The following is a 26359-nucleotide window of genomic DNA, read 5'->3' as shown; positions in this document are numbered from 1 at the left end:
AGGTGGTTGTCACTCCTGCTCCCAGCCCTGCCCTCCAGCCGGCAGGGGCCCAGCCAGCTCAGTCTGACTATCCTGGCCACTCACTGTCCTTTGGAAATTGAGGACTCCTACAGCTAAGCCAAAAGGGTTCTGGTACCCCCTGCTCAGAACAGATGGACACATGGAGGCCTGGAGAGGATGACAAGTACCCACTTGGGCCAGGAGGTGGGAACAGACTGGAACGAGGTCTCCCGCCTCCAGGCCTGGGCTCTGGCTGGTCCTCTTACCATGGTCCTCTGAGCACAGGGCCATGAACCTGATATTGTAACACAGACTGCTGGGGTCCACCCCAGTTTCTGACTCAGCAGGTCTGGGATGGACCCCAGGAATTTGCATTTCTAACAGGTTCCTAGGTGATGCTGCTGCTGGTCTGGGCCCCACACTTGGAGAACCACAGTCAAGCCAACAGTGGCCCCATGACCCTGAGAGTGGGTGGGGTGGGACGTGGGCTGTGGCGGTCACTACCTGGAGGTAGTAGTAACCAAGCCAAGGCCTTCTGAAAGCAGATCTCTCCAAATCCAGGGCTCCCCAGGGGTACTTTCTCCCAAACGGGAGTAGACGGACCCAGAGTACAGAGGAAATGGCAGGCAGACCCTGGCTCATGGCATAGCTGCCACTCACCAGCTCTGATCCCGACAGGTCCTGGCCTGGTTTGAGGAGGGCGAGGAGACCACGACAGCCTTCGTGGAGCCCCTGGTCATCATGCTGATCCTTGTGGCCAATGCGATTGTGGGCGTATGGCAGGTGGGAGACTTGGGGGTGCGGCTGCATCCTGGGGTCTCCCAGCTGCTAGGTGTCACCTTCACCTGGTCCTGGAACCCTGCAGGTCCTTCTGCTTCCAGATCCATCCCAGGCCCCAAGGGGTGTCCTTCCAAGGGGGTGGCTTGCTAGGGCCAGCAGAGATAGATAGCCTTCCTGCCTCTGCAGGAACGCAACGCGGAGAGTGCCATCGAGGCCCTCAAGGAGTATGAGCCTGAGATGGGCAAGGTGATCCGCGCGGACCGAAAGGGTGTGCAACGCATCCTTGCCCGGGACATCGTCCCTGGAGACATCGTGGAAGTGGCAGGTGCTTCGGGGTATTCTCCTTGCATTATAAGATGCTAATGAGCCCACTCTTCTCTTTCTGACTGTATGTTGTAGAGGGGGGCTGTTGGATCCCTCTACAGCTCTTTAGCCAGAACCTCATTGGATGAATAAAGGGACTGTAAGCCAGGGGACAGCTCAGGCCTGCCTGCCAGCCCTGGCCTTGGCTTCTGGGAGCCCTACAGGCTTTCCTGGGAAGGGGTGCCCAGAGCCACACTCAGCCAAGCCGTTCTCCCTCCACAGTGGGAGACAAAGTGCCCGCCGACCTCCGTCTCATTGACATCAAGTCCACCACGCTGAGAGTGGACCAGTCCATCCTGACCGGTGAGGTCCAGAGGCCCGGGGATGGGAGGACTTCACACGGGGCTTGTTGTTTCTTTTTTAAAATATGTATGTGTGTATGTATTTGTCTACACTGGGTCTTAGTTGTGATTTTGATCTTTACTTGCGGCACGTGGGATCTAGTACCCCGACCAGGGACTGAACTCAGGCACCCTGCAAAGGGGAGTGTGGAGTCTCAGTCGCTGGACCACCAGGGAAGTCCCGGGCTTCTCATTTCTGATTCTACATCCAGGTGAATCTGTGTCTGTGACCAAGCACACAGACGCCATCCCGGACCCCAGAGCTGTCAACCAGGACAAGAAGAACATGCTGTTTTCTGTAAGTGTCTTATAATAAAAATAATAACATTTAGATGAATCAGATAGAGCCCTATGGGAAAGAACCTCACAATCATTGAGAATACATGAAAATTTCTGGTGATAATAATAGTTATGTTTAGTGGAGCTGTGTGCTTGGCCCTGTTCTAAGACCTTTACCTGTATGTATTTATTTTATGCTTGGATCGCCTTTGAAATAAGTATACTTGTCTGCATTTTCCAGCAAGGAAACAGGCACCGAGAGGTTAAGTAAGTTTCCCAAGGTCACACAGCCAGTGAGCGGCAGAGCTGGGATGTGAACTCAGCCATCTGATTCCAGAGTTTTTCTCCTACCTGCTAGGCTTATCCTGCTTTAAGCTGGAGAGGGACAGAGCCTGTGTATAGTCACTCAGCAGAATCCTCTAGAGAGAGGAGCATTGCCAGAATGGTAGAGAATGTCAGGAACCATTCATTTCTCAGATAAGAAAACTGATCCCTAAGACAAGACACCAGGGAGAGTGTCTGCCCAGGGACAGTGATGGGGTTCAGCTCTGGGGGAAGGGATCAGCCCCTGTGGCCCCAGAGAGACCTAACCGGTGATGCTCATGGGCTGCCTGGTAACAGCCTGAAGCCGAGCACAGAGGCCACAACGAGGGGTCGAGCCGATTGGCAGTGGCCCTGGGTGCTAAGTTATAAAGTGTCCCCAGAAGTGAACAGAAAGGGAGAAAGTGATATTCACCTGCAGCTCTGCTTGAGGGGAGCGCCCCGCCAAGGTGCACGGAAGCCTTGGATAAGCTGCTTTGGGTGGGGAGGGGACACCAAGGGGCACACCCAGGCATCAGCAGCTGTCACAGGAAACTTTCTAAGGAGGGCGCTCTGGCTAACTGCAGGTCATTTCCTTGGCAGTGCATGCATGTTTAGTCGCTCAGTCGTGTCCGACTCTTTGCGACCCCCTGGACTGTAGCCCGCCAGGCTCCTCTGTCCATGAGATTTCCCAGGCAAGAATACTGGAGAGGGGTGCCATTTCCTCTTCCAGGGGATCTTTCTCATCCAGGAGTCAAACCTGGGTTTTCTGCATTGCAAGCAGATTCTTTACCACTAGTGCCATCTGGGAAGCCCTTCCTTAGCAGAGGGGCCTGTACGTGGGGGCAGGAGCTGCATGGCTCAGGGCAGAAGAGATACTGAAGCTGCCAGCACCCACCTCTCCAGCCTTGGCACAGGGCACCCATCTGAAGGGGATGAGTTATGAGCCTCCCCTTAACAGCTGTTTCTCTCGCCTCTGCTGGACCATTTTACAGGAGGACACGAGGCTCATGCTGGCCAGCCCTTGCATCAGGGCTTGGGGATCTTACTGGGGCCTTGGGAATGGATGTACTTAAGCTCAGATTTTCTTGATTCTTCAGTAAATACTGTTTAAAACTGTTTACCTGAGATCACAGCAGCACCCCTGTGTGGCTGTTTTGGTTGTGTATGAACCTCATTTTAATGGGTTGGTGCTATGCTGTGCTGTCAATATCAGCTGTTGCTGCCTCTGTGCCAGACCCCATGCTGGCACTGGGAATGTGGCACCAAACCAAGTCCCTGCCTGCATAGAGCTGACACTGTCAAGGCGATGACAGTCGTAACTCAAGACTACATAGCTGCATCTGTCTGGGAGCACTAAGTGACATGGAGAAAGAGAAAGCCAAGGAGCAGGAAGCAAGCCCTAATCCCAGCCTGAAGGGGTCAGGGGTCCTGGTCCCCTACTGAGGTGCCAACCAGCCCCTTTGCTTATCCCCTCCCTCGGCCAGGGCACCAACATTGCATCAGGCAAGGCAGTGGGTGTGGCAGTGGCCACAGGCCTGCACACTGAGCTGGGTAAGATCCGCAGTCAGATGGCCGCCGTGGAGCCAGAGCGGACGCCCTTGCAGCAGAAGCTGGACGAGTTTGGGCAGCAGCTGTCTCGTGCCATCTCCGTGATCTGCATGGCCGTGTGGGTCATTAACATCGGGCACTTTGCCGACCCTGCCCACGGCGGCTCCTGGCTTCGAGGTGCTGTCTACTACTTCAAGATCGCTGTGGCCCTGGCTGTGGCTGCCATCCCCGAGGGCCTCCCGGCTGTCATCACTACTTGCCTAGCACTGGGCACGCGGCGGATGGCCCGCAAGAACGCCATTGTGCGGAGCCTGCCCTCTGTGGAGACTCTGGGCTGCACCTCGGTCATCTGCTCGGACAAGACGGGCACGCTCACCACCAATCAGATGTCGGTCTGCCGGGTGAGTGGCTGCAGCCAGCCTGGGTGTTGCTGTGTGATGCTCGGCAGGCTGGGCTACCTCTCTGGGCCACTCCCCGACTCCAGAGATGGAGGAGAGAATATGTGTGCTGTCCCATGGTGGGAAGCAGATCCAGGTTTTCCTGGGGCAGAGCAGCAAAGCCTGGCTGGACATGCATCATTTGGACACATGTGTCACTCTGTAGGGTCCTGGCAGGCCTCGCAGGCCATCTGTGAACCTCAGTTTCCTCGTCTGAAGTTTGGGTGTGCAAGCCCTGCCAGGTGACCATAAAGGAAATAGGGGAGGGTCAAGTACAGCCTGGGCATCCAAGCCAAGCCGGGCCTGGACCCAGGTTTTAATCCTGCTCCACCATGACACTCTGTGGTCAGTGCCTGTCACCCGATACACCAGCTCCAGTGACCTGGGAAGGGCCCAGGCAGGAATTATTCATTCCTTGGCACTCGATCCCAGATCCTGGGCTGCTGCCCACATGCTCCAGGGAGTCTGGCTGAGACTCCAGCAGGTCTCTGGGGTAGAGGAGTGGCTGGGCTGTTGCTGAAGGCTGTGGGTTTCCCATTCTCCCAGGCCCCCTGATCACTCCTCCCACCCCTGCTCCCATAAAACCCTGGAAACCCACGCTCTGTGTCTGAGACCTTAGTCCCCCACAGAAGTGCACCAGAGGCTGCCGCAGGGGTGGGGGCACCAGCTTGCTTTGCTGCCCTGCAGCCCCTGACCTGCTAGAATCCCTAGTAGGACTTCATTTGAACAGTCCTACTAAGGATAATGAAACAAGAGTTTGAAAAACATGAGCACACCCTTGTGCCCCCCAGATGTTCGTGGTAGCTGAGGCCGGAACGGGTACCTGCCGTTTGCACGAGTTCACCATCTCGGGCACCACGTATGCCCCGGAAGGCGAAGTGTGAGTGCTCGGCGAAGGGGCACAGGTGGGCGGGGTTTACGGGTGGGCGGGGCTACGTAGGACAACTGTTGAGAGTTGTCATTGGCGAGGCCTCCTGGGGGCGCGGCCAACATACTGGGCATCGCCCAGGGGCGGGGCCAAGAACCCAGTTCTGACCCTCTGGCTCCACAGGCGTCAGGGAGAGCGGCGAGTGCGCTGCGGGCAGTTTGATGGGCTGGTGGAGCTGGCGACCATCTGTGCCCTGTGCAATGATTCAGCACTGGACTACAACGAGGTGGGTCCCTACCCACTTTCAGTGACTTCCCTAGTATCCAGGTGCTCAGAACAGACCTTTCTCCCAGAGTATCCAAGCTCCCAGGGTTGGAAGTCCCTGCCGCTTGGGAGTGCCACACCCCAGGAGCACTGCCATCCACACTGCTCCCCGCTTCTTCCTCGGTTTGGCTTTAGAACCTTGCTCTGGGGCTCTTGGGCTGTGGGGGACTGTAATGTAAAAGGCAGAAAGGCCAGGGATGCCTGGGAGAAGAGGTGTAGGGGACAAACACTAGGAAGTGTTTAAAGCAAAAGGCACAGCCCAGAAACGGTCCACAGGCCACTATAACCTGATGTGATCTAGGCAGTGAACTCTTCCTTGTGGCTGGAGCAGAAGCATGGTGCACACGGGAGGCTTTTTGCCCCTGAATGGGGGCACTTGGCCAGACCAAGTCAGTCTGATGCCCAGCTGAGGGCAGCAGACAGATAGCAAAGGGTATAGAGCAGGGGAGTGATATGGTCAGATCTGCATTCACAGAAGATCACCTAAGTCTCAGTGTGGAGGACAGAACAGACTGGGCAAGACCAGGGCCAGGGAGCCCTGTGTGGTCATCTGGGCCCGAGAAATGTCAGCTGAGTCCTGGCTGGGGCTTCAGGAAGAGGGGAGTAGGCATGGGTTGGAGAGAGTTTGGAGCCAAAATCCTGGGACTTGGTGACCAGTTAGGTGAAAGAGGGAGGAGCTCAGGTAGCTTCTAGCTGCCATTTTGGCCGGAACAGTCACTGGAGTGGCACATACAGAGAGATGGAGGTAGACTGAGGGTCGGAAGGGAATCAAGCCCAACGGGCAGCAACTGCATGAGTGGGCATGGGGCTCAAGAGGGAGGTAGCAGTGGCCTGGGTGGGCACTGGCTGTTGTGAGCCTATGAAGAGTGCTGGAGGCAGGGGCATATGAGGCCTCAGGGAGAGAAGAGGGAGGGAAGCAGGAGCGCCTGGGAGCTCCAAGGCTCAGGCGGTGAATGGGAGGTGAGACCGGGGGCTGCCCCGACCCTGACTCCCTGTACCTGGGCCCCTCTAGGCCAAGGGTGTGTATGAGAAGGTGGGAGAGGCCACGGAGACGGCCCTGACATGCCTGGTGGAGAAGATGAATGTTTTTGACACGGACCTGCAGACTCTCTCCCGGGTGGAACGAGCTGGCGCCTGCAACGCGGTGAGCAGCATGGGGGCCTTGGCCACAGTCCGTGTGGCTGGGGCTTCTGGGGCATCGGGAGAAGGGAGAGGGGGGAAGGAAGTCCTGGGAGGCTTCTGGGAGGAAGAAGGACCTCAGATGCCTACCTAGTAAGACTGGTCTAGGGAAAAAAGAGAGGAACAGCTGAGTGTGGGCAAGGACTTGGAGTCAGAAATTACCCAGCCTCGTCAGGAAATGGCAACTTTGGGGCATTTCTGGGGCTGGAGAGGGAGATGGAGGCCTTGAATGTTGGGGTTAGAGGAGGATAGATTCACCACCGTGTAGGGAGCAAGAGGCTCTTCACGGGGTCGAGCAGCTGGCGAGGAAGCAGCCAGGATCGCTGGCCCTGCCCCTCACGCCTTGACCCACCCGGGCCCCGCAGGTCATCAAGCAGCTGATGCAGAAGGAATTCACCCTGGAGTTCTCCCGAGACCGGAAGTCCATGTCAGTGTACTGCACGCCCACCCGCCCTGGCCTGGTGGCCCAGGGCAGCAAAATGTTTGTGAAGGTGGGCCTGCCTGACCGGCCTGGGGCCTCTGCACACCTGGAGTCCCCGGGGGCCTGCTCTCCAGTCCTCTGACGAGCCAGAGCCTGCAGCCGTGGGACACTGGGGGAGGTGGGAGACCCTCGGCAAAGGGATGCCTCTGGAATGAGGGTGGTCAGCCTGCCACGGGGAACTGGGAGGGGGACCCGGTGTCGGGCAGGTAAAACCCGGGCCAGATGCTGAGGCCTGCCCCTCCCTGTGGTCCCAGGTCTGATCTGAGAGGCACGGCCTTGCTGCGTGACCTCGGGGCCACCGTCTCCCACGTGGGCCTTGGGTCCCTGTCTGAATAGCGGGTCAGGCTGGACTGTCTCAGGAGCCCTTTTGCTTCTGATGGGGACTGTTGACGTGGTTGGTGTCCACACTTGGTGCTTTGTGTCTTGGAAACAGTCCTAAGGAGGAAAGGAAACAGCTCCATCCAGACTCTCATCCATAGTCCTTCCTGTCACTGATTTTGAATATGAAGTAGGAGTCAGAGTAAAGCAAAATCTTTAAAATCTGTTTTAAAACCTGCAGTGGGGGGTTTAAACCTGTTTTAAAACAAAAAGCTTCTGTATTGGGAGTTTGGGTTTCTTAAAATACCCAGTGTTTGACTATATATATATATATGCTGTATATATATATTGTGTGTATGTATATATATCAAGGGACTTCCCTGACATTTCAGTGGTTGAGACTCTACACTTTCACTGCAGGAAGTTCAGGTTCCATCCCTGGTCGAGGAGCTAGGATCCCGCCTGCCCTGTGGCTCGGCCACAAAAAAACAAACAAAACCCCCCTAGTGTTTGGGGTACCTTTTGGGGAGAGGGATGAGGCACTGATGGAGGATTCAGAGGTTTTTTCCAGGCCTGGGACGAGGTCCAGGGTGAGACCCCAAGGCCAGTGAGAGGCCCTGCACCCCATGACCACCCTCCAGAGCCACATCACCCACACCCTCAGCTGGGCTCTGTTTCTGGTCTCCCAGCAGGGCTCAGCCCACTTCCCGATGCAGAGCACCCTACAGAATTGGAATCGTGGGAGCACCAGCCTGGCAGGGCAGCAGGGTCTGCAGGAGGGTGCCATTCCCACCCTGTCCCCCAAAATGCTGCGTCAGGCCTTCTCAGCTGCAGGCTAATTGCCGGGGTGGGGGGGGGGTGTTCTGCTGTGGGCTTCACACTGCGTCACACTCTATGTGAGCCCCCCCTACCCTCTGGGCTCTCTCACAGTGGGGCCCACTTGGTTCCTGCACCAACCTTCTTAAAGATGGATGGATTCTCTTGCGCCCCTTATTGTGTGTCCCTTGAGTGACCTTACTTACCTGAGATCTAGGCCTCAACTCACAGTTAAGCAGGAGGGAGGGAAGGGGTCTCGACTGACCGAGTTGTCTCCTCCCCTGTCCCGCTCCTGCAGGGGGCTCCTGAGAGTGTGATTGAGCGCTGCAGCTCAGTCCGTGTGGGGAGCCGCACGGTACCCCTGGACACCACCTCTAGGGAGCAGATCCTGGCCAAGGTCAAGGACTGGGGCTCAGGTTTGGACACACTGCGCTGCTTGGCACTGGCCACCCGAGACATGCCCCCGAGGAAGGAGGACATGCAACTGGATGACTGCAGCAAGTTTGTGCAGTACGAGGTGGGTGCTGGGACCCCAGGGCTGTGTGTCCACCTGCAGTATGAGGTGGGTGTGCAGGAGGAGGTGGGTGTTGGGGCCCCGGGCCCGTGTGTCCGCCTGCAGCGCTGGGCAGGTGGCAGGTTGAGGATGGGTTCGGGCCCCGCTGGCATCTGCCCCCTCCCTACAGACGGACCTGACCTTCGTGGGCTGCGTGGGCATGCTGGACCCTCCAAGGCCCGAGGTGGCTGCCTGCATCGCACGCTGCCACCAGGCAGGCATCCGTGTGGTCATGATCACAGGGGACAACAAAGGCACAGCCGTGGCCATCTGCCGCCGGCTTGGCATCTTCGAGGACACGGAGGACGTGGCGGGCAAGGCCTACACGGGCCGCGAATTTGATGACCTCAGCCCCGAGCAGCAGCGCCATGCCTGCCGCACGGCCCGCTGCTTCGCCCGGGTGGAGCCCACCCACAAGTCCCGCATTGTGGAGAACCTGCAGTCCTTTAATGAGATCACTGCCATGGTGAGGCCACAAGCTGGGAGCCTGCGGGGAGGTGGCGGCCTGGGGTATGGTGGGAAGCACTGACCACAGGGCTTAGAAAGAGCAACTGGCCAACCCCTGCCTCTGCTTCATTCTTATTTTTCCCAACATCTTATTTCAAAAAATTTCAAGCCCAAAGAGAAATTGAAATGATTTTTATAGCGAATGCCTGTAAATATCTGCTGTCTAGAGTCTATAAATAGCATAGGTATATTTGCTTTATCGCATACCTGTCCATCTACCCACCTTCAACCCATCTTCCTTAATGCATTTCAGACTCAGTTGTAGACATCAGTACATTTTGCCCTCACACAGGAGAGGGAACTTTACCATCAACCCATGAGGTTCCTTTACACACCTTCTCCATCCAGCCACGACTCGCAGTCTCTGCTCTGATTGTTTTTCTTGCATCATGGATTATTTTGCCTCTTGTGGATTTTCACATGAGTGGGATCATACAGCATTTGCTGTTTGTCTGGCCTTTTTCCTTTGAGGTTTATCCATGTTGTTGGGGGACTCAGTGCCATGATTTTTCGTGTACTGTTCAGTGGCATTGCACTGTAATACTCTTCATCCCTTCCCCTCTGGATGAACACTGGGTTTGGTCTCAGTTTTTGTTCCGTCTCATTCTTGATTGCTGACCTCTTCATCAACGCTGATCTTACTCTTAACCTCGATCTCACTCTCCCCTCTCTTGACCTCAGGTTATAATCTTGATCTCCAGCCTATCCCAGTCCTTTATGTTGACCTTAATTCTTATATGTGGCTCAGTCTTGACCTGATAATGAGCTGGGCACCAACCTTGACTTGACCACAACTGTAAACTTGTTCTTGGCTCTTATTTTTGACCTTCACACTGACTTGGTCCCTGACCTCAACCTTAAACACCTTAAACTGATCCTTTACTCAATTCAAGCTTGATACGAGTTCCAGTCTTTACCTGGACCCTGATCTGATCCCTGACATTGACCCCCCCCCAACAATCTATTACTTTATGTTGACCTCAGCTTTGATCTTGACTTTGACATCAACTCTAACTTCTACCATGACATCTTTCCTGATAGGGACCATAGCCTGGACTTGATCTCTCCTTTAATCTAATTTTTTTATCTTGAACATAAGTCCATTCTTGACCCTGTCTTTCACCTTGGCTCCAGCCTTCACCTTAACTACAACCCCTAACTGACCCTTGACCTGGGCCATGACCTTCACCTCATTCCTGATTTGACCTTAACTTTGTCCTTAACCTCAGTCTCATTTTCTACCCCACATCCCACCTTGATTTCATCTTTGCCCTCAATGTTGACTCACCTTCTTCCCGTCCTCACCTCACCATCCTCTCTGACCTTAAACTTGACCTTCTTCTCAATTTTGTCCTTGTCTGCACTCCCTGCCCTGTCCTTAGCCTCTGCCCCAGATCAGTTTCTAGGCTCATGACCTCACCATTGGTTCCATTCAGCTGTCTGCTTCCTCGGGGACAACCCCTAAACTTGGCGACAGGCTCAGGGAGGGGAGTCAGGCAGGTGTCAGGGAAGTTTCTCAGGTGTGAAGCCCCCTAACCTGGCCCTCAGACAGGAGACGGAGTGAATGATGCCCCAGCCCTGAAGAAAGCAGAGATTGGCATTGCCATGGGCTCTGGCACAGCCGTGGCCAAGTCAGCGGCGGAGATGGTACTCTCAGATGACAACTTTGCCTCCATCGTGGCCGCGGTAGAGGAGGGCCGGGCCATCTATAGCAACATGAAGCAATTCATCCGCTACCTCATCTCCTCCAATGTTGGCGAGGTTGTCTGGTGAGGCCCTGTGTTCCGTCCTCCCAGCCCTCTGGACCAGCTGTGGATCCCCAGGACAGGGAAAATGCCTGGTCTGGGATGGGGCTGCAGGGAGAATGCCTGGTCCTGGGATGGGGCTGCAGGGATGACGGGACCCGTGTCCTTCCTTGGAAGACTGGGACCTTCCAGAGTCCCACCACAGGGTGGGCAGGAACAGGGACACCCATCATTCTCCAGAACCCCTGATGTACCTTAATCCCCAGGGTGGTGCTGGAGAAATCCCTTGGCATCCCTCCAGCCATGACCTTCTTCCCACTTTCAGAGTCCTGCGAGATGGGAGAACTCACCTCACCTCTGGGCAGTAATATGTTTGTGTGTGTGCACACAGGGTGTGTGCCTGAGTGAGAGGCTTGTGTACACGTGTGCATGTGACTTACTGTTCATCTTTGGGCATGAGTACAAGCACCGAGGATTTGTGCTCGCATGTAATCGTGTACACACTTAGGTTCACATGTGAGTGACGCCTATGGCGAATGGTGAGCGCACGTTTGCCTGGCCGTGTAAGAACTCTGCATCTGTGCACGTCAGGGCAAGCGTGTAGATGTTTGCTTATGTTTGTGGGATTGTGTGTCCTGTACTAGGTGTTTTGCACACATCTGTGAACAAATGTGTATCTGCTCAGGCACACACTGTCCACATGTGTGTGTCTGTGTGTGTGTCTTAAAGAGAACTTGTGTCCTGTCCTCAATGGAAGAGGCCTAAAGGGCGGGTCTATCCAGGCCCCAGAGCTGAGACTGGGGGTTTTGGGGTGGCCCAGTGTGACCAGAGTATGCACCCACTTCTCACTCGTGCACACACATCAGAACTAGCAGAGTGAGGCGGGGCTGCTGCAGAGACAGTGGGGGGCACTCCTGGGCCTCGGGTGTGAGTAGCAGCTGGACCTTCCATTTGCTGGGGGCTCAAGCCCATGACTCTGGTTCCAGCATCTTCCTCACAGCAATTCTGGGCCTGCCCGAAGCCCTGATCCCTGTGCAGCTGCTCTGGGTGAACCTGGTCACAGATGGCCTACCTGCCACAGCCCTGGGCTTCAACCCCCCAGACCTGGACATTATGGAGAAACGACCCCGAAACCCTCGAGAGGCCCTCATCAGTGGCTGGCTCTTCTTCCGATATCTGGCTATTGGAGGTGAGTGGGGCCCCAGCTTTCATAGGGATTCCTGGAGTTTCCTAAGACCCTTGTATCAGTTATACTTACAAACTCCAGACCAATATGACTCAGCCTGGCTTATGTCAAGAGAAACTGTACGTGGACTCATGTAACTGAAAAGACTAGGTATGCTTCAGGCATGTCTGGATCCAGCCCTCAGACTGTCACTGGCATATTTTAGCTCTGCCTGAGCTTCATTCTTAAGCAGGTGCCCCTTGGGATGGCAGGATGGTTGCCAAAGCTCCAGTCCTCAGACTTGCCCCATTACAGTCCCAAATAAAGCAGAAGAAAGAGTCTTATCCTATCACTTCTGTAGAAATAGGATGAAATTCTCAGGCCTGTTCTCCACCCATGTCGTGTCACCTGCCTATCTCCTTGCCAATTGCTGTGGCCAGGGATGGAGCAGATGCTGACTGCCCATCAGGGCCACTGCTGACCCTGAGGGTAGGTGCTACATACTAAAGGGAGAGAGTGGTTCCCTGACAGAGATTCAGCAGATTATTGGGAAAGGGAATCAGATGCCAGAAAACCACAGGCGTGCACTATAGCCAGTTTCTTCCTGCCCTCCCCACAGTGTACGTCGGCCTGGCCACAGTGGCTGCTGCCACCTGGTGGTTCCTATATGATGCCGAGGGACCGCAGGTCACCTTCTACCAGCTGGTAAGCAAGGGATGGCCAGGAAGCCCATTGGGGTCATCTGAGAGGTGTTGTTGTTGGAGTTCCAGGAGAGAGGGAATCCAGAACCCCACGGGTAGCCAGTGGCTGTCCCTCCCCACCCCTGTACACCTGTAGACGCCCGCCACTTAAGGAAACAAGCTCAGAAGCCGCCAGAGGCCTAGAGACAGCAGCACAGCCCCCGAGCCAGAGAAGCTGCTGCTCGCTCCCCCTGTCATTCAGTTACAGGGGGCCTCAGGGCTTCACTGCCCGGAAGCCTTACCTTTATTGGGAAACTTCCCGAACATTGAGGGCTCAGTGATAGGAGCACCTACATGGTGGAACTTTTGGCAGAGGGTCAGACTGAAGTGATCAATAGTGGAGGGAAGGAATCTTCCAGGCTTTTATAGCCAACCTGTCTCTTGGGGAAAGGACCCATTGACCTCTTGAAGTCCCCTGGCTGGCAGGTGCACACCACAGGCCTGGCTTAGTTCAGCCTAGCTCTGGAAGTAAGCAAGGAGACGCCACCTCCATCCTGACCTCAACTGCTGTCTGTCCATCCATCCTTCTGTCTGAGCAGCCAACGCATCTCTTTTGCTTGAAAGAACCGTCACAGCAATTCTGGCCAGGCCAGTGGTGGGTTTCTGGTTTAAAGGAGAGAGCTGCCTGGATGTAGACTTTGCTTCCTCTGGTGTGCTAGCCTTTCTATTTTCCTGTAGACAGAAGAGCTCAAGAGAGGGACCCTGACTTCCTGCCCCCGTCTTGGGTGTGTCAGGGAAACAGTCTTCCCCACCCCCAGGGGCAGTGTGAGGGCTCTTTCTGGGGTTCACAGCTAGGTGGAGGCAGCTGGGGGTGCTTTCTTTCTCCCACCAACCCTCAAGCACATGGGGCTCCCCTCCTGGCAGCAGTGCAGAGCCTGGGCCCAGACCCCTATCCCAAAGGCTGGTGGCCCCTAGCTCTTGGCAGATGGATCGGACACCTGCCCCTGCAGCTCCTGTAGGGGCGGCAGGTGGAGAGTGGGGTGTGCTGACCGTCCTGCTACAGCCTTCCTCCTGTCCCACTATCACCCTCCTCTGGGCTATGAAGCCCAAATCTCCAGGGACCTCCCCCCATATCAACCTTCTGAGCAGTCCCATACAGCCAGCTGCATACCTCCTATGGAATAGCCCATGGTCCCAGTGCACTCACCAAGTCCAAAGTCAAAATCAGTTGCCCTTTTGCAAACAATTCCCTCTTCTTCCATCTGCATCTCAGTTCCACCTCCTCCCTGGTCACCCCAGCCAGACCCCTGGAGTCCTGGTAGACACACATCCCATACCCACCACCAGTCAGTCCTCAGTCCCCCTGGGGCCACCTTCCCAACTGTCCTCAGATCATTCCATTTCTCATTTATCCACTTGGGCGAGAAGTGGCTGTTAGGCACTGACTGTGCCAGGCACAAATTGCTAGAGCAATGGTGGTGACTGAAATGGCAGAGTATCTGCAGAGAGTGTCCCGTCTGGTGGGGGAGAGAGCCAGGGAAATGGGCGGTCATGTTTTATAGTGAGCCATGCTTCCGCAGAGAAAAGGCAAGAGGCTATGGAACTCGGAGGTGGTCAAGACTTAGACCTAAAGTAGAACTCTCAGCTGCAGGTGTTGGAATTTCAGGAGAGGTGCCCAGAGCCCTGCTAGCATTCCTGGAGGGATGCTGAATAAAGGCAGGAGAGTAGATCCTGGATCCTGGCCGCCCAGGTTCACGCCCAGGTTCTATCACACACAAGCTGTGTGATTTGGAACAGGCTACTTAACCTCTCTCTTCATTTCTCCACCCATATAAACTGGGTAATAGACCCTGCCTCGTAGGGCTATCCAGACGATTACCCGAGTCAGTACATATAAAGTGCCTAAACCAACACTTGGCACGTGGTAAGAGCTATGTAAATGTTAATGAAACCCAGAGGGAGGCTCACAGGTGAAGGCTAATGGGAAATAGCCAGGGAGGCCAAGGGAAGGAGTAGGGAGAACAGTAGCTTCACCCAGAGAAACAGGCCTGCCACCCCCCGGGGGAGGGGTGCTCACGATGAAACTGCGAGGCAGAAGTTCCAGCCCCTGAGCACCTTCTGATGAACAGTGCAGGAGGCCACACTGCGGCCAGGACCCAGGCACAGTGCAGGCGCTCACTGCTGAAACCCAGAAGGTCGGAACTGGGCAGGGTGTTTTTGTTTTTGTATGGCTGTGACGGGGCTTCGTTGGTGTGCGTGGGCTTTCTCTAGTTGTGGTGAGCAGGGGTCACTCTTCATTGCAATGCACGGGCTTCTCATTGTCTTGGCTTCTCTTTTTGCAGAGCACAGGCTCTAGGGCACGTGGAATTCGGTTGTTCAGGACTTAGTTGCTCTGTGGCAGTTGGGATCTTCCAGGGATCGAACCTGTGTCCCCTGCATTGGCAAGCGGATTCTTACCCACTGTGCTAGCAGGGAAGTCCCGGGATGTTAATCTATTGAAACACCTCCATGTGATTCTATTCTCATTGTCTTCCCTATGCGCGGGCATAGGGATGCAGGCACACATATGCCCAAATGGGAGGTGTGTGCATGGCATCTGCGTGTACACGTTTGAGGAAGGTCCTTACCGTTAAGATCTGGAGGTGAGGCCTGACAGTGGTGACACAACCCGAAAAAACATTTGTCCTCTTGGTCAGTTGGGTGGTTTCAAAGTTTAGGACATTTTCTCTGCCCTGTGATCAGTGCCAAATAAAGCTGTGCACTTGTCCCAAATACTGGAGCTCAGTTTTTTTTGGAGAAATTCCCTCCTCTGTTGATTTAAATAAGACTCTCTATCTCTTTGTCAAGAGAGAAGTCTAGCCAAGCCGTGGTCTTTTATCATTTTGCATCATGCACAAGAGAGGAAAGAACCAGCAGTCCCTTCAGGCTGACGGAGTCGCTCTACCCGCATTTATGCCGTGTGGGGAATGAGGGATGGATTTCCTGGGCAGGAGGTCAGGCCGCTGATCGTATTACAGATTTCTCATTGAGGCTTATTTTCACAGCACGTGGCCCTCATTTCTAAACTTTAATCTTAAAAGGATCACTGTTTCAGAGGAGATTCCAGGGGCCAGATGTTGGAGAACAGAGCTGTGTAATGGTTATGAATGTTCACGCGAATCCCCGTGGTGCGGAAGAGAACCAGACGGAAGTTCTCACTAGTGGCCTCGGTTCAGCATCTTGTTACAGCAGCTTCTGAGAGCAAGGTTCAGGGGGCAGGAAGAAAACTCCCCTGGGGCCACAGGGGCAAGTGCCACCTCCCTTATTGAGTCCTGAGAGCTCCTTGTTCATTGTGCAGAAGTTGTGTAGCAAGCCATCACCTGACCATGCATGTGTTAGGCCTTGTTGTGAGCGAAGGGCAGGTCTGGTAGAGCTCAATTTCAGAGGCAGAAATGAAGAGGTGTGAATGGAATCTTATTTAATAATCATGACTAGGGCCCCAGTAGCCTCATCTTCTGGGCTTCCGAGGTGGTACTCGTGGTCAAGAACCTCTCTGCCAGTACAGGAGACCCGAGACTTGCGTTTGATCCCTGGGTCAGAAAGATCCCCGGGAGGAGGGCATGGCAACCCACTCCAGTATCCTTGCCTGAAGAATCCGATGGACAGAGGAGCCTGGCTCCTACAGCCCATAGGGTCACGTTGCAAAGAGTTGGACATGACTGAATCGACTTAGCACGCACGCTCACAGCCTCGTCTTCTACCAGCTAAAGGTGAATTCTATTCAAGTATAATTTTGCTGATTGATTCTCATATGCATTTACTTATTTGGCATTAGTTGCTCAGTTGTGTCCGACTCTTTGCGACCTCATGGACTGTAGCCCGCCAGGCTCCTTTGTCCATGGGATTTTCCAGGCAAGAATACTGGAGTAGGTTGTCATTTCCTTCTCCAGGGGATCTTCCCAATCCAGGAATCAAACCCGGGTCTCCTGCATTGCAGGCAGATTCTTTACTCTCTGAGCCACCGGGGAAGCCCAACTCATTTGGTGGCTTCATTTAATCACTGCCTCTCCTAACCCCTGCACCTCTGATACTTAGGCCCTCACCCCCTGATTCCAGGGCCCCCTGCCGTCCTCCCCAGCCTCATACCAGCTGCTCTCCCTTTTCTCAGCACAACCCCACCGCAGTACATCTTGCCCTACCCCCTGGCACAATGCAGCCCCTCTGTCCCCATCCTGGGTGAGCGAGCACCCCTCCCTGGGTGAGCACCCCTCCCTCTCCACAGCAGCACTGGCTGTACTGTGTCCTCAGATGTAAGCTGAGGGTGAGGGGGTGGGGTGAGGCTCCCCATGCCCTGGTCCCGCCACTCTTCTTTCTGCCTGCACCCCATCTCACCTGGTTGCCCCCAGAGGAACTTCCTGAAGTGCTCCGAGGACAATCCAGTCTTCGCCGGCATTGACTGCGAGGTCTTTGAGTCACGCTTCCCCACAACCATGGCCTTGTCTGTGCTGGTGACCATTGAGATGTGCAATGCCCTGAACAGGTGGGCTGGCAGGGGGGCCTGAAGCGGGGGCTGGGACAGGAGCTGAGGGTCAGTAGGGGCCCAGGATTGGGGGTGGAGGTGTCCAGAATTACAGTCTGAGGGTCAGAAGGGTCCAGAGGAGGGTTCTGAGAGCCCATGGGGGCTAGAATTGGGATCCAGGCGATCAAGGGAGACATGGTTGAGGTCTGAGAGAATAGAAGGGCCAGGATTAGGTCTGAGGGTCAGAGAAAGGGGGTCCGAGCCCCAGGACTGGCCCCTGGGGGCTGAGTGGGCAATAGCCACACACCCCTCCTGGCTGCATTCCCAGAAGCACTCCGGATCTTAGAGGACGATGCTGAAACTCAGACCAGCTCCTCCCTGCACCTCACTTGGGGGATGGGTGGTGGACCAGAGTGGGGCCTGCCCGCATCCTGGCCTGAGGTGAGCGCCCCGTGTGCCCTCAACAGCGTGTCGGAGAACCAGTCACTGCTGCGGATGCCGCCCTGGCTGAACCCCTGGCTGCTGGCGGCCGTGGCCATGTCCATGGCCCTGCACTTCCTCATTCTGCTTGTGCCGCCCCTGCCTGTGAGTCGCTGCCCAGCCCTGCTCCCCTCCTGCGGCTCCTGGGGTCACAGGGCCCTAATTCCCCTCTGAGGCTGGGCATTTCCGGGGCCTCTTTGTGAAACTGCCTGGTGGCTGTGATGGGGGAGAGGTCTGATGGTGCTCCCTGACCACATGGAGCTGGACCCTGGTCAGCCAGATGTGTCCCCCACTTCAGGACATCCCTCCCAGACTTGGGGAACAGAACAGGTAGGGGGAGAAAAAAATAGAACAAAAAAAAAGAGGTCCCCCAAGGCTGGGACAGGAGGAAAGATGATGCCCTTTGCCAGTGCAGAATTCCTCCCACTTCCCACCAGGACAGAAGGACTTGGTCCTGCGGGTGAGAGCAGGGGAGGGCGCCTGGGACAGAGGAGACTGAGTGGACACAGATCTGGAGGCGGGACGGGGGGCCATCTTAGACGTGTTTGTGAAGAGTCCACTGTAGTCGGGGGTGTGTGAAGCGGTGGATGTGGGGGGCTCTGGGCACTCCTTCCTTTAACTAAGACGCCCCCATCCCAGCTCATCTTCCAAGTGACCCCACTGAATGGGCGCCAGTGGGTGGCGGTGCTCCAGATATCTCTGCCTGTCATCCTGCTCGACGAGGCTCTCAAGTACCTGTCCCGGAAGCATGTGGATGGTGAGTGGAGGCCCCAGACCCCACTACCGGCCCACCTCCCCGCCTGCCTCCGCCCCCAGTCTGCAGTGGGTGTCGGCAGGGTCTTGCACTTAGGGGCCGGGGCCCTGGGCTCACCAGGCTGCCGATGGGAGCACCACTCAGGGCTGGGCTGCCTCGCTCTCCTCGCTCGCTGCCAGCCCTGCCCCGCCCGGCCTGCTGTGCCCTGCTCTGGGTCTTCCCCTCTGACTTCTCTGAGCTGAGCCTGTCGCAATGCAGGCACTGTCAGGACGGCCTCCCAGACACAGACTGGGCAGCCGCTGACTGCCTCCTCTGGGACCCCAGACCACACTGGGTCGGCCTCTTTGGCACCACCTTGTGGGTGGGTGAAAGGTGCATTTTCTGAGTTCCCATCTCTGGGTCTGTCTTACCTCGGGAAGGAGGGCAGAAGGGCAGGGTCGGGGGGCGGTGTGTGGAGGGGCGGGCTGGGGCATGCTGTCCGTCTCTACCCACCTCTGCCAGGGGCTCAGAGAGCAGGCAGCTCTGAACCTCCTGAGGGCAGGGAGACGGGATTGTTCTCGCTCTTTGAATTGCCCAGAGAGGGAGGAAGCAGGGGTGAGAAACTCCCTCTTCCTGGGACTTTGAGCCAAGGCCTTGGGTCTGTGGCCAGGCCGCTGGCCCATGTTAGGCCCAGAGATGACCGAGGCCTGTGCTTGAGCAGCTGGGTGGGTCCTTAAGGGCCACCTCTGGCAGGAATGTATCCCAGGCCTGAGGGGCATGCCTGGGGTGGGGGTGGGGTACTATAAATAGATCACGTGTCTGGATTCCGCAGGGACCAAGGCAGTCAATCAGCCCCCGTCTCCCATGCTGGCCAGCCCTCCTGGGCACTGAAAATATTTTGTCTTATTAAAAAGGCCAAAACAAGTCAGCCTCCACTCTCTGGAGAAGCTGGCCCACCCCAAGTCTGTCCACAGGGTGACCAGACATGGTGGAGGAAAAGGAGGGCTCAGCCAAAGGGGAAAGTGGAGCTGGTGGGAGTGGGAGCCAAAGCAAGGCTCCAGCCCACAGGTGCAGGGAGGGGAGCCGGACACAGCATTGTGCCTGCTGCGGGGTTTTTTCTGGCCCCTACTCTGGACGCTTGAGAATCCCATGGACCGAGGGGCCTGGCGGGCTATAGTTCATAGGGTTGCAAAGAGTCGGACACGACTGAAGCTACTGAGCACAGTGGACGCTCCGGGGGAGGTGAAGGAGGAGCTGGCTCTGTCGTCTGAAACTCTATCTTCTGGACCCCTGACTCCGGCTGGAGCGCAAAGTTGGGGGTTGGTCCACCCAGAAGGCTTGACCTTGGTCACACTCGCTCACCTCCACAGTCAGGCCTCCTGGGGGTGCGGGCAGCTCAGACAGCTTCATGTCTTCAAGAGCTTTCTTTGGCCAAGAGGTTCCACACGTTTTCTCGAGAAAACTCCCAAGTGAGGCTATTTCTCAGCCAAGGGGAGAAGCCTCTGTTTCCGACACTGTTCCAGTGCTGGTTGCTGGATGGTGGAGGATTTGGCTGGGTTGGGGAGGGGAGCAGGCCCCTAGTAGGACGGGACAGGGGAGGGAGCATCCTTGCGAGGCCGGGGTTGGGGTGGTTTATAGAAGAGGTAGGGTTTGAGCAGAGGTTTGAAAGGGGAGGATTGAACTTGGCGGAGAAGGAGCTGGGCTCTTAGTGGGGCTGGGGCTCAGAGTGCAGGGTACAGGGGTGAGTCCAGAGTTGGGCAGGGGCCTCGGTTACCAAGGTAAGGACCCTGGACATTGTCCTCAGGGAAGTGGAAGCCACAGAAGGGCGGAGGCATAGGAAGAACTGGGATCACCAAGGAGGGCAGGTGGGGGGCGAGGCTAGAGGAAGGGAGGCTGCTGGGGCCTGTAGAGCTGGTCTGGGAGGGAAGACACTGAGGCCCAGGGTGAGCTGGTCCCAGGCGGTGCCTCCACCTCCACCAATAACCTGAGATGCTGACTGTGGTCCTGGTGAGGCTTGGCTTGTGAGTGTGATGCTCAGCTGTCAGGAGTGGCGTGGGGCCTGTAGGCTGGGCATCTGTGCCCACATCAAAGAGATAGGGTGGAGTGTGCCCACTGGCAGCCTAGACGGATCTGCCCCATGCGGCCGCAGTCCCTTGGGTCTCCTAAAGGCAGCCCGGGCAGGGGTGAGACAAGAGACCCTGTTACGTTCCCAAGCCAGCCTGGTGGCCTTTTAGGGAAGTTTTGCAGAGGACTGATGCTCATGACTTCCCCACGATTTATGAGGAATGTGTCCTTCAGAGGACTGTGGGTGCTGGGTCAGCCCCGGGGGGTTGTAGGGTGTCCCGTTGCCCCACCTCCTGGCTCTGCCCAGGTGTGGCTGAGCATCTGTCAGGCGGAGGCCTGTGGGCCTTGCTGAGGGGGTGGGAGACCTGGAGAGATTGAGTGTGAACCGATCTGGGAGGGTTCAAGATGTGAGGTGGGCCTGGGGTTTATTCTGATGGCAGTTAGGGAGCCATGGAAGGGAGCGGTGGGCTGAGTCTGTAGCATGATGCCAGGGGCAGGAGGGTGTTGGTGAGAGGCCTTGAGGCAGCAGAGGACGAGACATGGGCGAGGTGTCAGGGTGGCCTTGGTTCCCGGACCTCTTCCTGGTGGGTGGTGGTTCACCAAACTAGAAACCAAGAGGAGAAGGAGCGTCGGATGCTCTGGGGGTGTTGATGGAATACGTGGGGTGAAGGAAGCCCCGGGGATGTCCAGAGGGATGGAGCAGGGCTGGGGACTGACCGAGAGATGCTATGGGAGAGTGGGAGAAGAGGAGGCCGGAAGGGGCCCGCGGGAGCCAGCCTGGATGTGTGCTCCCACACATATGTCTTCACACGCTCTCGGGTTTTCTTCCAGAAGACAAGGGCCAGCAGTGAGTGCGGGGAGCAGAGTGGAGTCTGCAGCATGTACCTCAGAGTGACGGTGCCCAAGCGTTCGCCTCCGCCGCCCCCACCCCCCACCCGCCTGCACACTCGCCTGCTTGCTCACTGGGCTCACCGCCAGGCCTGGCCTGGGGTCTCCGTCCCCGCTCCCGCCTGCCTGGGGGCTCTGTGATTCAGGTCTCTGGGCTCTAGTCCAGGAACTGCAGCCTGCGAGGGGCCTGCCCAGAGGCCGGAGCTGGCCCAGAGCCCTCCTCCCCGGATCCACAAGCACGTACACTCACACTCCGAGCGCTTCCCCTGCTTTGAGGCGGGGCATGCCCTTTGCGACCTGCAGGCGTGTCTACACTGATGGAGTTCTGGGAACCACTCTGATCTCACCCTTAGCGAGTGCCTGGTCTGGGGCCTGGTCGGCCCCAGGGTGAAGAGGGGACATCCGGACCCAGCCGTGCACAGCGAGGACAGACAGCCCCCTCCATTCCACTCCGCTTCCTTGGAATCAACTCACGAGGGCTTGAGCCTGTTTCTGTTTATCCACGCAGGGAGTTGAAGACTCACAGCGAGAGACACAGGAGTGGGGGAGGGGGCTGAGCAGGGATCCCCCTTTCCTGGGAAATGGCCAGCCTGCCGACCTCAGCTCCAGACTCAGGGTCCTCTGTTCCAAGCAAACGAAACACGCCATCTCTGCGTTGCCTGCCCTACCAAGCAGAGGATGGGGTTGCCTTCTGTGTTCCTGCCGCCTGAGACCTGAGACCTCCTTGGGATCGCTGAACACTGTGCCCTGCCACCCAGCCCAGGGCTCAGCCATCTCCAACTCTGCATGGCCGGGTGATCCTCGGCCTTAGTCTTTGCCCCTGCCCCCCGCACACCCACGAGCCAAAAGGGTGTCTGTCACTAAGAATGGCGAGTTATCAAGGGCACATTCCGTCTCTCCGTCCTTGCTGGAGGGACCCATGAGCACCTGGATCACCTCCGTGGAGGGAAGAGAGCGTTCGAGGAACACAGATGTTTCTCTGCACTCATCTCTTGCCCCTCTGGCAAAGATTAGCTCGGCACAGAAGCAGCGGTGAGCAATGACTGCGTCCTTGCCCCTCCTCGAGAGTGTACAGAGTGATTATTTTATATGTAAATCAAGACCCATGTCCCATCCTGGCCCCCAGAATCAAAAGCCCCCTCGGCCTGCCTTGCAGACAGATGGGCTCAACATTCAGCGGCCCCTCCCCCTAGCCTTTGCCCTCCCTTCTCTTGAAAGTGAGAGAACCCAGAGTCCCCCATGTCTGTAGGGGAGGAGGGCGGAGAGGAGGGGCAGGGGCCTATACCCACCTGCTGACCTGAAATCTGGTAGAGAAATAAAGGTCGAGTGTCTGGGGCCATGAGGGTCATTGTGTTTCCCGGGGAATGGGCCCCTCTCTGCCCCCCGCATGCTTCCCTTGGGGGCTCCCACCCCCTGTACCCCCTCCCCCAGGATCCGGGAGCAAGATCTGGGGCTCCCATGTCCCCAGCCAGAGATGATCTCTTCAGACAAGGGGCAGGGGAGACCCTGACTTCTGGAGTCGAGTCTGGCATAACTGCCTCCTCCGCAGGTGCACAGCATTCGACAGTTGGTGCACGTGATCAAAGGCCTTTACACGTGGTTCATGGGGAAACGAGGCTGGGGGTGGTCCGTGGGAAGCAGGACTGGGCCTGGAGCCTGAATATCAGGGGTCCCTTGTTCCCCACAGAGGGGACCCCAGCCCCGGCTGTTCCATGGGTCTTGTCTCTCCCCCAGGTACCATCCATCTCTGGTCTTTACCAGCCCCACTCGAATGCATCCCCCCAAGATTTCCTGAGGCTCACGCTGTCCAGGGCCCTCATGAAGCTGCTTGTCATGAACTCCTGACTTGCCCAGATGGCCCTGCCCTCTGGGACCTCTTGGAAGGGAAGAGCCAGGGTCCTCTGCCTCCCTCGTTTTCTCCTCTGAAGGGAGGACTCACTGCCCTGGTGATGGGACTCGGGCCCTGCCCACAGGGCCAGAGGTGGGACCAGCTCCATAACCACTGGGCCTCAGTGCGGAGTGAGAATGTGGAGCCTCTTGTTCAAAGATTAGGAATTTCTTTTCTTTCTTTTTTTGACGTGGAGCATATCTAAAGTCTTTGTTGAGTTTGCCACATCATTGCTTCTGTTTTGCACTTTTTGGTTTTCTGGCCCTGAGGCATGTGGATCTTAGCTCCCCGACCAGGGATCAAACCCACACCTTGCTCGTTGGAAGGTGAAGTTTTAACCACTGGACCACCAGGGAAGTCTCAAAGAATTTCTTAGCAGTGGCCGCAGAGCAATAAACCACGCATGCAGGTCTCCTCTGAGCAAGAGGTCCCCGTGCTACGGATGGGGCATCCAGGAAGCTGGTCAAGACTAGAGCAGGCAGTACCTGCCCTTAGGAGCTGCCAGGTTTTATTTGGGGGACAGGATTTGACATACAGTTTACCACAGGACCTGGAAATGAAAAGGTTTCCCCCTTGTACAAGGTCCGTCTCAGATCACAGCCTTTATACACACTCGGGTGTCCTCAACCAGCTCCATGAGGTGGGCCAGGCATGACTCTGTCTGGCCTGATCATCTAATTGGCCCTCATCTTGACAGACAGGCAGTGAGTGGCCCGATGATGGGCTTGGGGGTCTGCTCAGGACACAGGCGGGCTCCAGGGCTCCCAGTGGCCTCTGGGGCGCGTGGCCAAGCCTGCTTTGCCTCCGCCCCCGCCCCTCAGGCCTGCCCAAGTCTGGCCTCGTCCAGCACACGGCATGGAGCCTGATGGGCCAAGACAGGGCGGCCAAGGTAAACAGAGGTTTCCTACCTCACGGGCGCGGGCCCAGGAGGGAATTCCGGGGAAAGCCCCGGCATATTTCATTCTGGATCAGCGATGGCAGCCACCAAAATGCCTGTGGCCTTCCCCCTGCTCCCTTCAGAGGCCAGGATTTTGTGCTTCTCTGCCCCCACCACTACACACCACATCTGGGAGGGAGGCCCACTGGGGCTGCGTTGGGAGAAGCGGAAGAGCAAACACAGAAAATGAAGACGTGTCCAAGGGTCCACAGCAGCTGTATTCACCGTGGCCTCAAAATAAAACAACCCAGACGTCCATTGACGGGGGAAGGATAAACGAACTGTGGTGTGCCCATACAGTGGACGGCAATACCCCCCCACCAGCAATAAAAATCAGCGCATCCATCTATGCAACAGAGTGCATGATGCTGAAAACCCTGGTGCTGAGGAAAAGAAATCAGAACCAAAAAAGAGCCCATACTGAGCGATTCCAGCTCTGTGAAATTCTAGGAAAGGCAAAACAAATCTAGTAACAGAGCCACAGAGCCAGGCTGGGAGCCAGAGAAGATTGACAGCGAAGGGGCAGGAGGAAGGTTCAAGAGTGATGGGTTGGGGCGGGGCGGGGAGGCGTTGCAGGCATTTGTCAAAATTCATCAAACTGTGTGACTAAAATGGGTATATGTGATTGCATGTAAGGTAGCTCAGATGGTAAAGAATCCACCTGCAATGTAGGAGACCTGGGTTCCATCCCTGGGTTGGGAAGATCTCCTGGAGGAGGGCATGGCAATCCCCTCCAGTATTCTTGCCTGGAAAATGCCATAGACAGAGGAGTGTCTGGCTGCAGTCCATGGGATCACAAAGATCAGGGGGCTGGCACAGATGCCTCGGATACTCAGGCAGAGGGGCTCCAGCCAGATCATGGCCCATAGTTGGGAATAGAAGAGGCCAGAGAAGCCATGCAAGGTCCAGGTGGTGGGGAGATGCCAGGCTCGGGACCCCTGCTGTGGCCTCCACATGGATGCCCACTCTCCCCACACGTCCCCCAGACAGTCCAGTTAGACCAGCCCAGGGCCCTGTTCCAGCTGGTGTCTGAGAGGCTGAGGTACCAGGTGAGTCCCTGGGACACTGAGGCTGGCCCAGATGGTCTGGGGAGCTTGGGCTGAACTCCTCTTCGGGTGGTGGTGTGGCCTCTGCAATCTTGGGATGCTGAATGGCCAAGAAGACTCTTTGGAGCCTTTGCGACCCCCTTGAGGGCCTGGGCTGGCCTCCAGGACAGGCACACAGGCCCCCTCCATGCTCACAGAGCCGCTAAATTTAGCCAGGCAGGGGAGGCTGTCCTGGGGCCGAGCGCTTGGCAGCAATGCCTTGTCTCCCTACAAGGCCCGGCCCAGTGCCCGAGCCGGCCATCCGGCCTTTGGGCTTATAAGGCAGGTCTGGCGGCTCTCAAGGGCTGGAGTCTTGGGGTGGGCTCTGAGCCAAGATCTCAAACTTTGGGGAACCTCCTTCCTGGCCACCAGCAGACATGGGAGCTAGTCGCTGTGTGACAGTGGGCACTCAACTTCCAGAGCCTCTGTGGCCTTACCTGTTAAATGGTGGTTCTCCAACTAAGGCTGCTATAAAGAAAAGCCCGCAGCATTCCAGGCTTCCCTCACCCCCCAAGATGTCTAGAACGAACACAGATATCTGTCCCTGGGGATGCTGAAGCTGGGGCTAAGGGTAGGAAAGCACAGCCTCGATGGAAAGATGCATTTTAGAACCGGTGAAGGGATGTTGACTCTATCAGCTGCCTGTCTTACTCTGCAGAGTTATTCACAGGAAAAGGAATTTGGGGAAAGAAATAGAACTTCTTTTATTTCTTTTTGTTTGGGGGGTTATGGTAACATCCCCGAATGAGACCATTCTCCAGGGTGTCCTGTTTTCTGAGGGTCAGGGTCAGAACCAAGACTGGAACAGGAGCTCATGTGTGTGCTGTTTGTCCATGGGTCCATTGTCTGTCAGCAAGCTTGGCTCCTTGGGGGAGAAAGAGATGGAGGAGGAGGGGGAGGACATGTGAGGGTGTGAAAGGCACAGACACAGATTGGAGAAGGTCTGCCCAACCTCCTTCCCTTCCTCCCTCCCTTCCTCCATCCCTCATCCTTTCCTCCTTCCTTTCTCGTGTCCGTCTCTGCTCCCTTCCTTTCCCCGACCATGCCCCCTCATCCAGTCCCAGCAACCCTCCTGAAATGGTTCAGATTCAGTGTCAGC

At 56.4% G+C, this 26359-nt stretch overlaps 1 protein-coding gene across 6 annotated transcripts in view; it reads left to right on the top strand.

Annotated features, from left to right (window-relative positions):
* ATP2A3 (ATPase sarcoplasmic/endoplasmic reticulum Ca2+ transporting 3) overlaps window positions 1–22687 on the top strand; it is a 34261-nt gene extending 11574 nt beyond the window's left edge. For 2 of the 6 annotated variants that reach the window (XM_019981978.2, XM_070772851.1), the window contains exons 4-21: window positions 679–783; window positions 967–1105; window positions 1366–1446; window positions 1697–1782; window positions 3551–4015; window positions 4843–4931; window positions 5103–5205; window positions 6256–6387; window positions 6788–6913; window positions 8336–8554; window positions 8721–9056; window positions 10646–10866; window positions 11829–12031; window positions 12627–12712; window positions 17073–17206; window positions 17653–17770; window positions 18305–18422; window positions 21294–22687. In XM_019981978.2, coding sequence (XP_019837537.2) covers window positions 679–783; window positions 967–1105; window positions 1366–1446; window positions 1697–1782; window positions 3551–4015; window positions 4843–4931; window positions 5103–5205; window positions 6256–6387; window positions 6788–6913; window positions 8336–8554; window positions 8721–9056; window positions 10646–10866; window positions 11829–12031; window positions 12627–12712; window positions 17073–17206; window positions 17653–17770; window positions 18305–18422; window positions 21294–21313 — 2781 coding nt within the window. In that variant the 3' untranslated portion in view covers window positions 21314–22687. Of the gene's footprint in view, window positions 1–678; window positions 784–966; window positions 1106–1365; window positions 1447–1696; window positions 1783–3550; window positions 4016–4842; window positions 4932–5102; window positions 5206–6255; window positions 6388–6787; window positions 6914–8335; window positions 8555–8720; window positions 9057–10645; window positions 10867–11828; window positions 12032–12626; window positions 12713–17072; window positions 17207–17652; window positions 17771–18304; window positions 18423–18662; window positions 19151–21293 lie in introns of those variants that run through there. The other 4 variants (XM_019981982.2, XM_070772852.1, XM_070772854.1 and 1 more) reach the window with 4 other exon arrangements.
* The last annotated feature ends 3672 nt before the right edge of the window (window positions 22688–26359 follow it).

This window comes from Bos indicus, chromosome 19, assembly GCF_029378745.1.
Source record: "Bos indicus isolate NIAB-ARS_2022 breed Sahiwal x Tharparkar chromosome 19, NIAB-ARS_B.indTharparkar_mat_pri_1.0, whole genome shotgun sequence".
NCBI lineage: Eukaryota > Metazoa > Chordata > Mammalia > Artiodactyla > Bovidae > Bos > Bos indicus.
The sequence above is the reverse complement of the archived record's forward strand: the minus strand, read 5'-3'. Positions and strand labels throughout refer to the sequence as shown.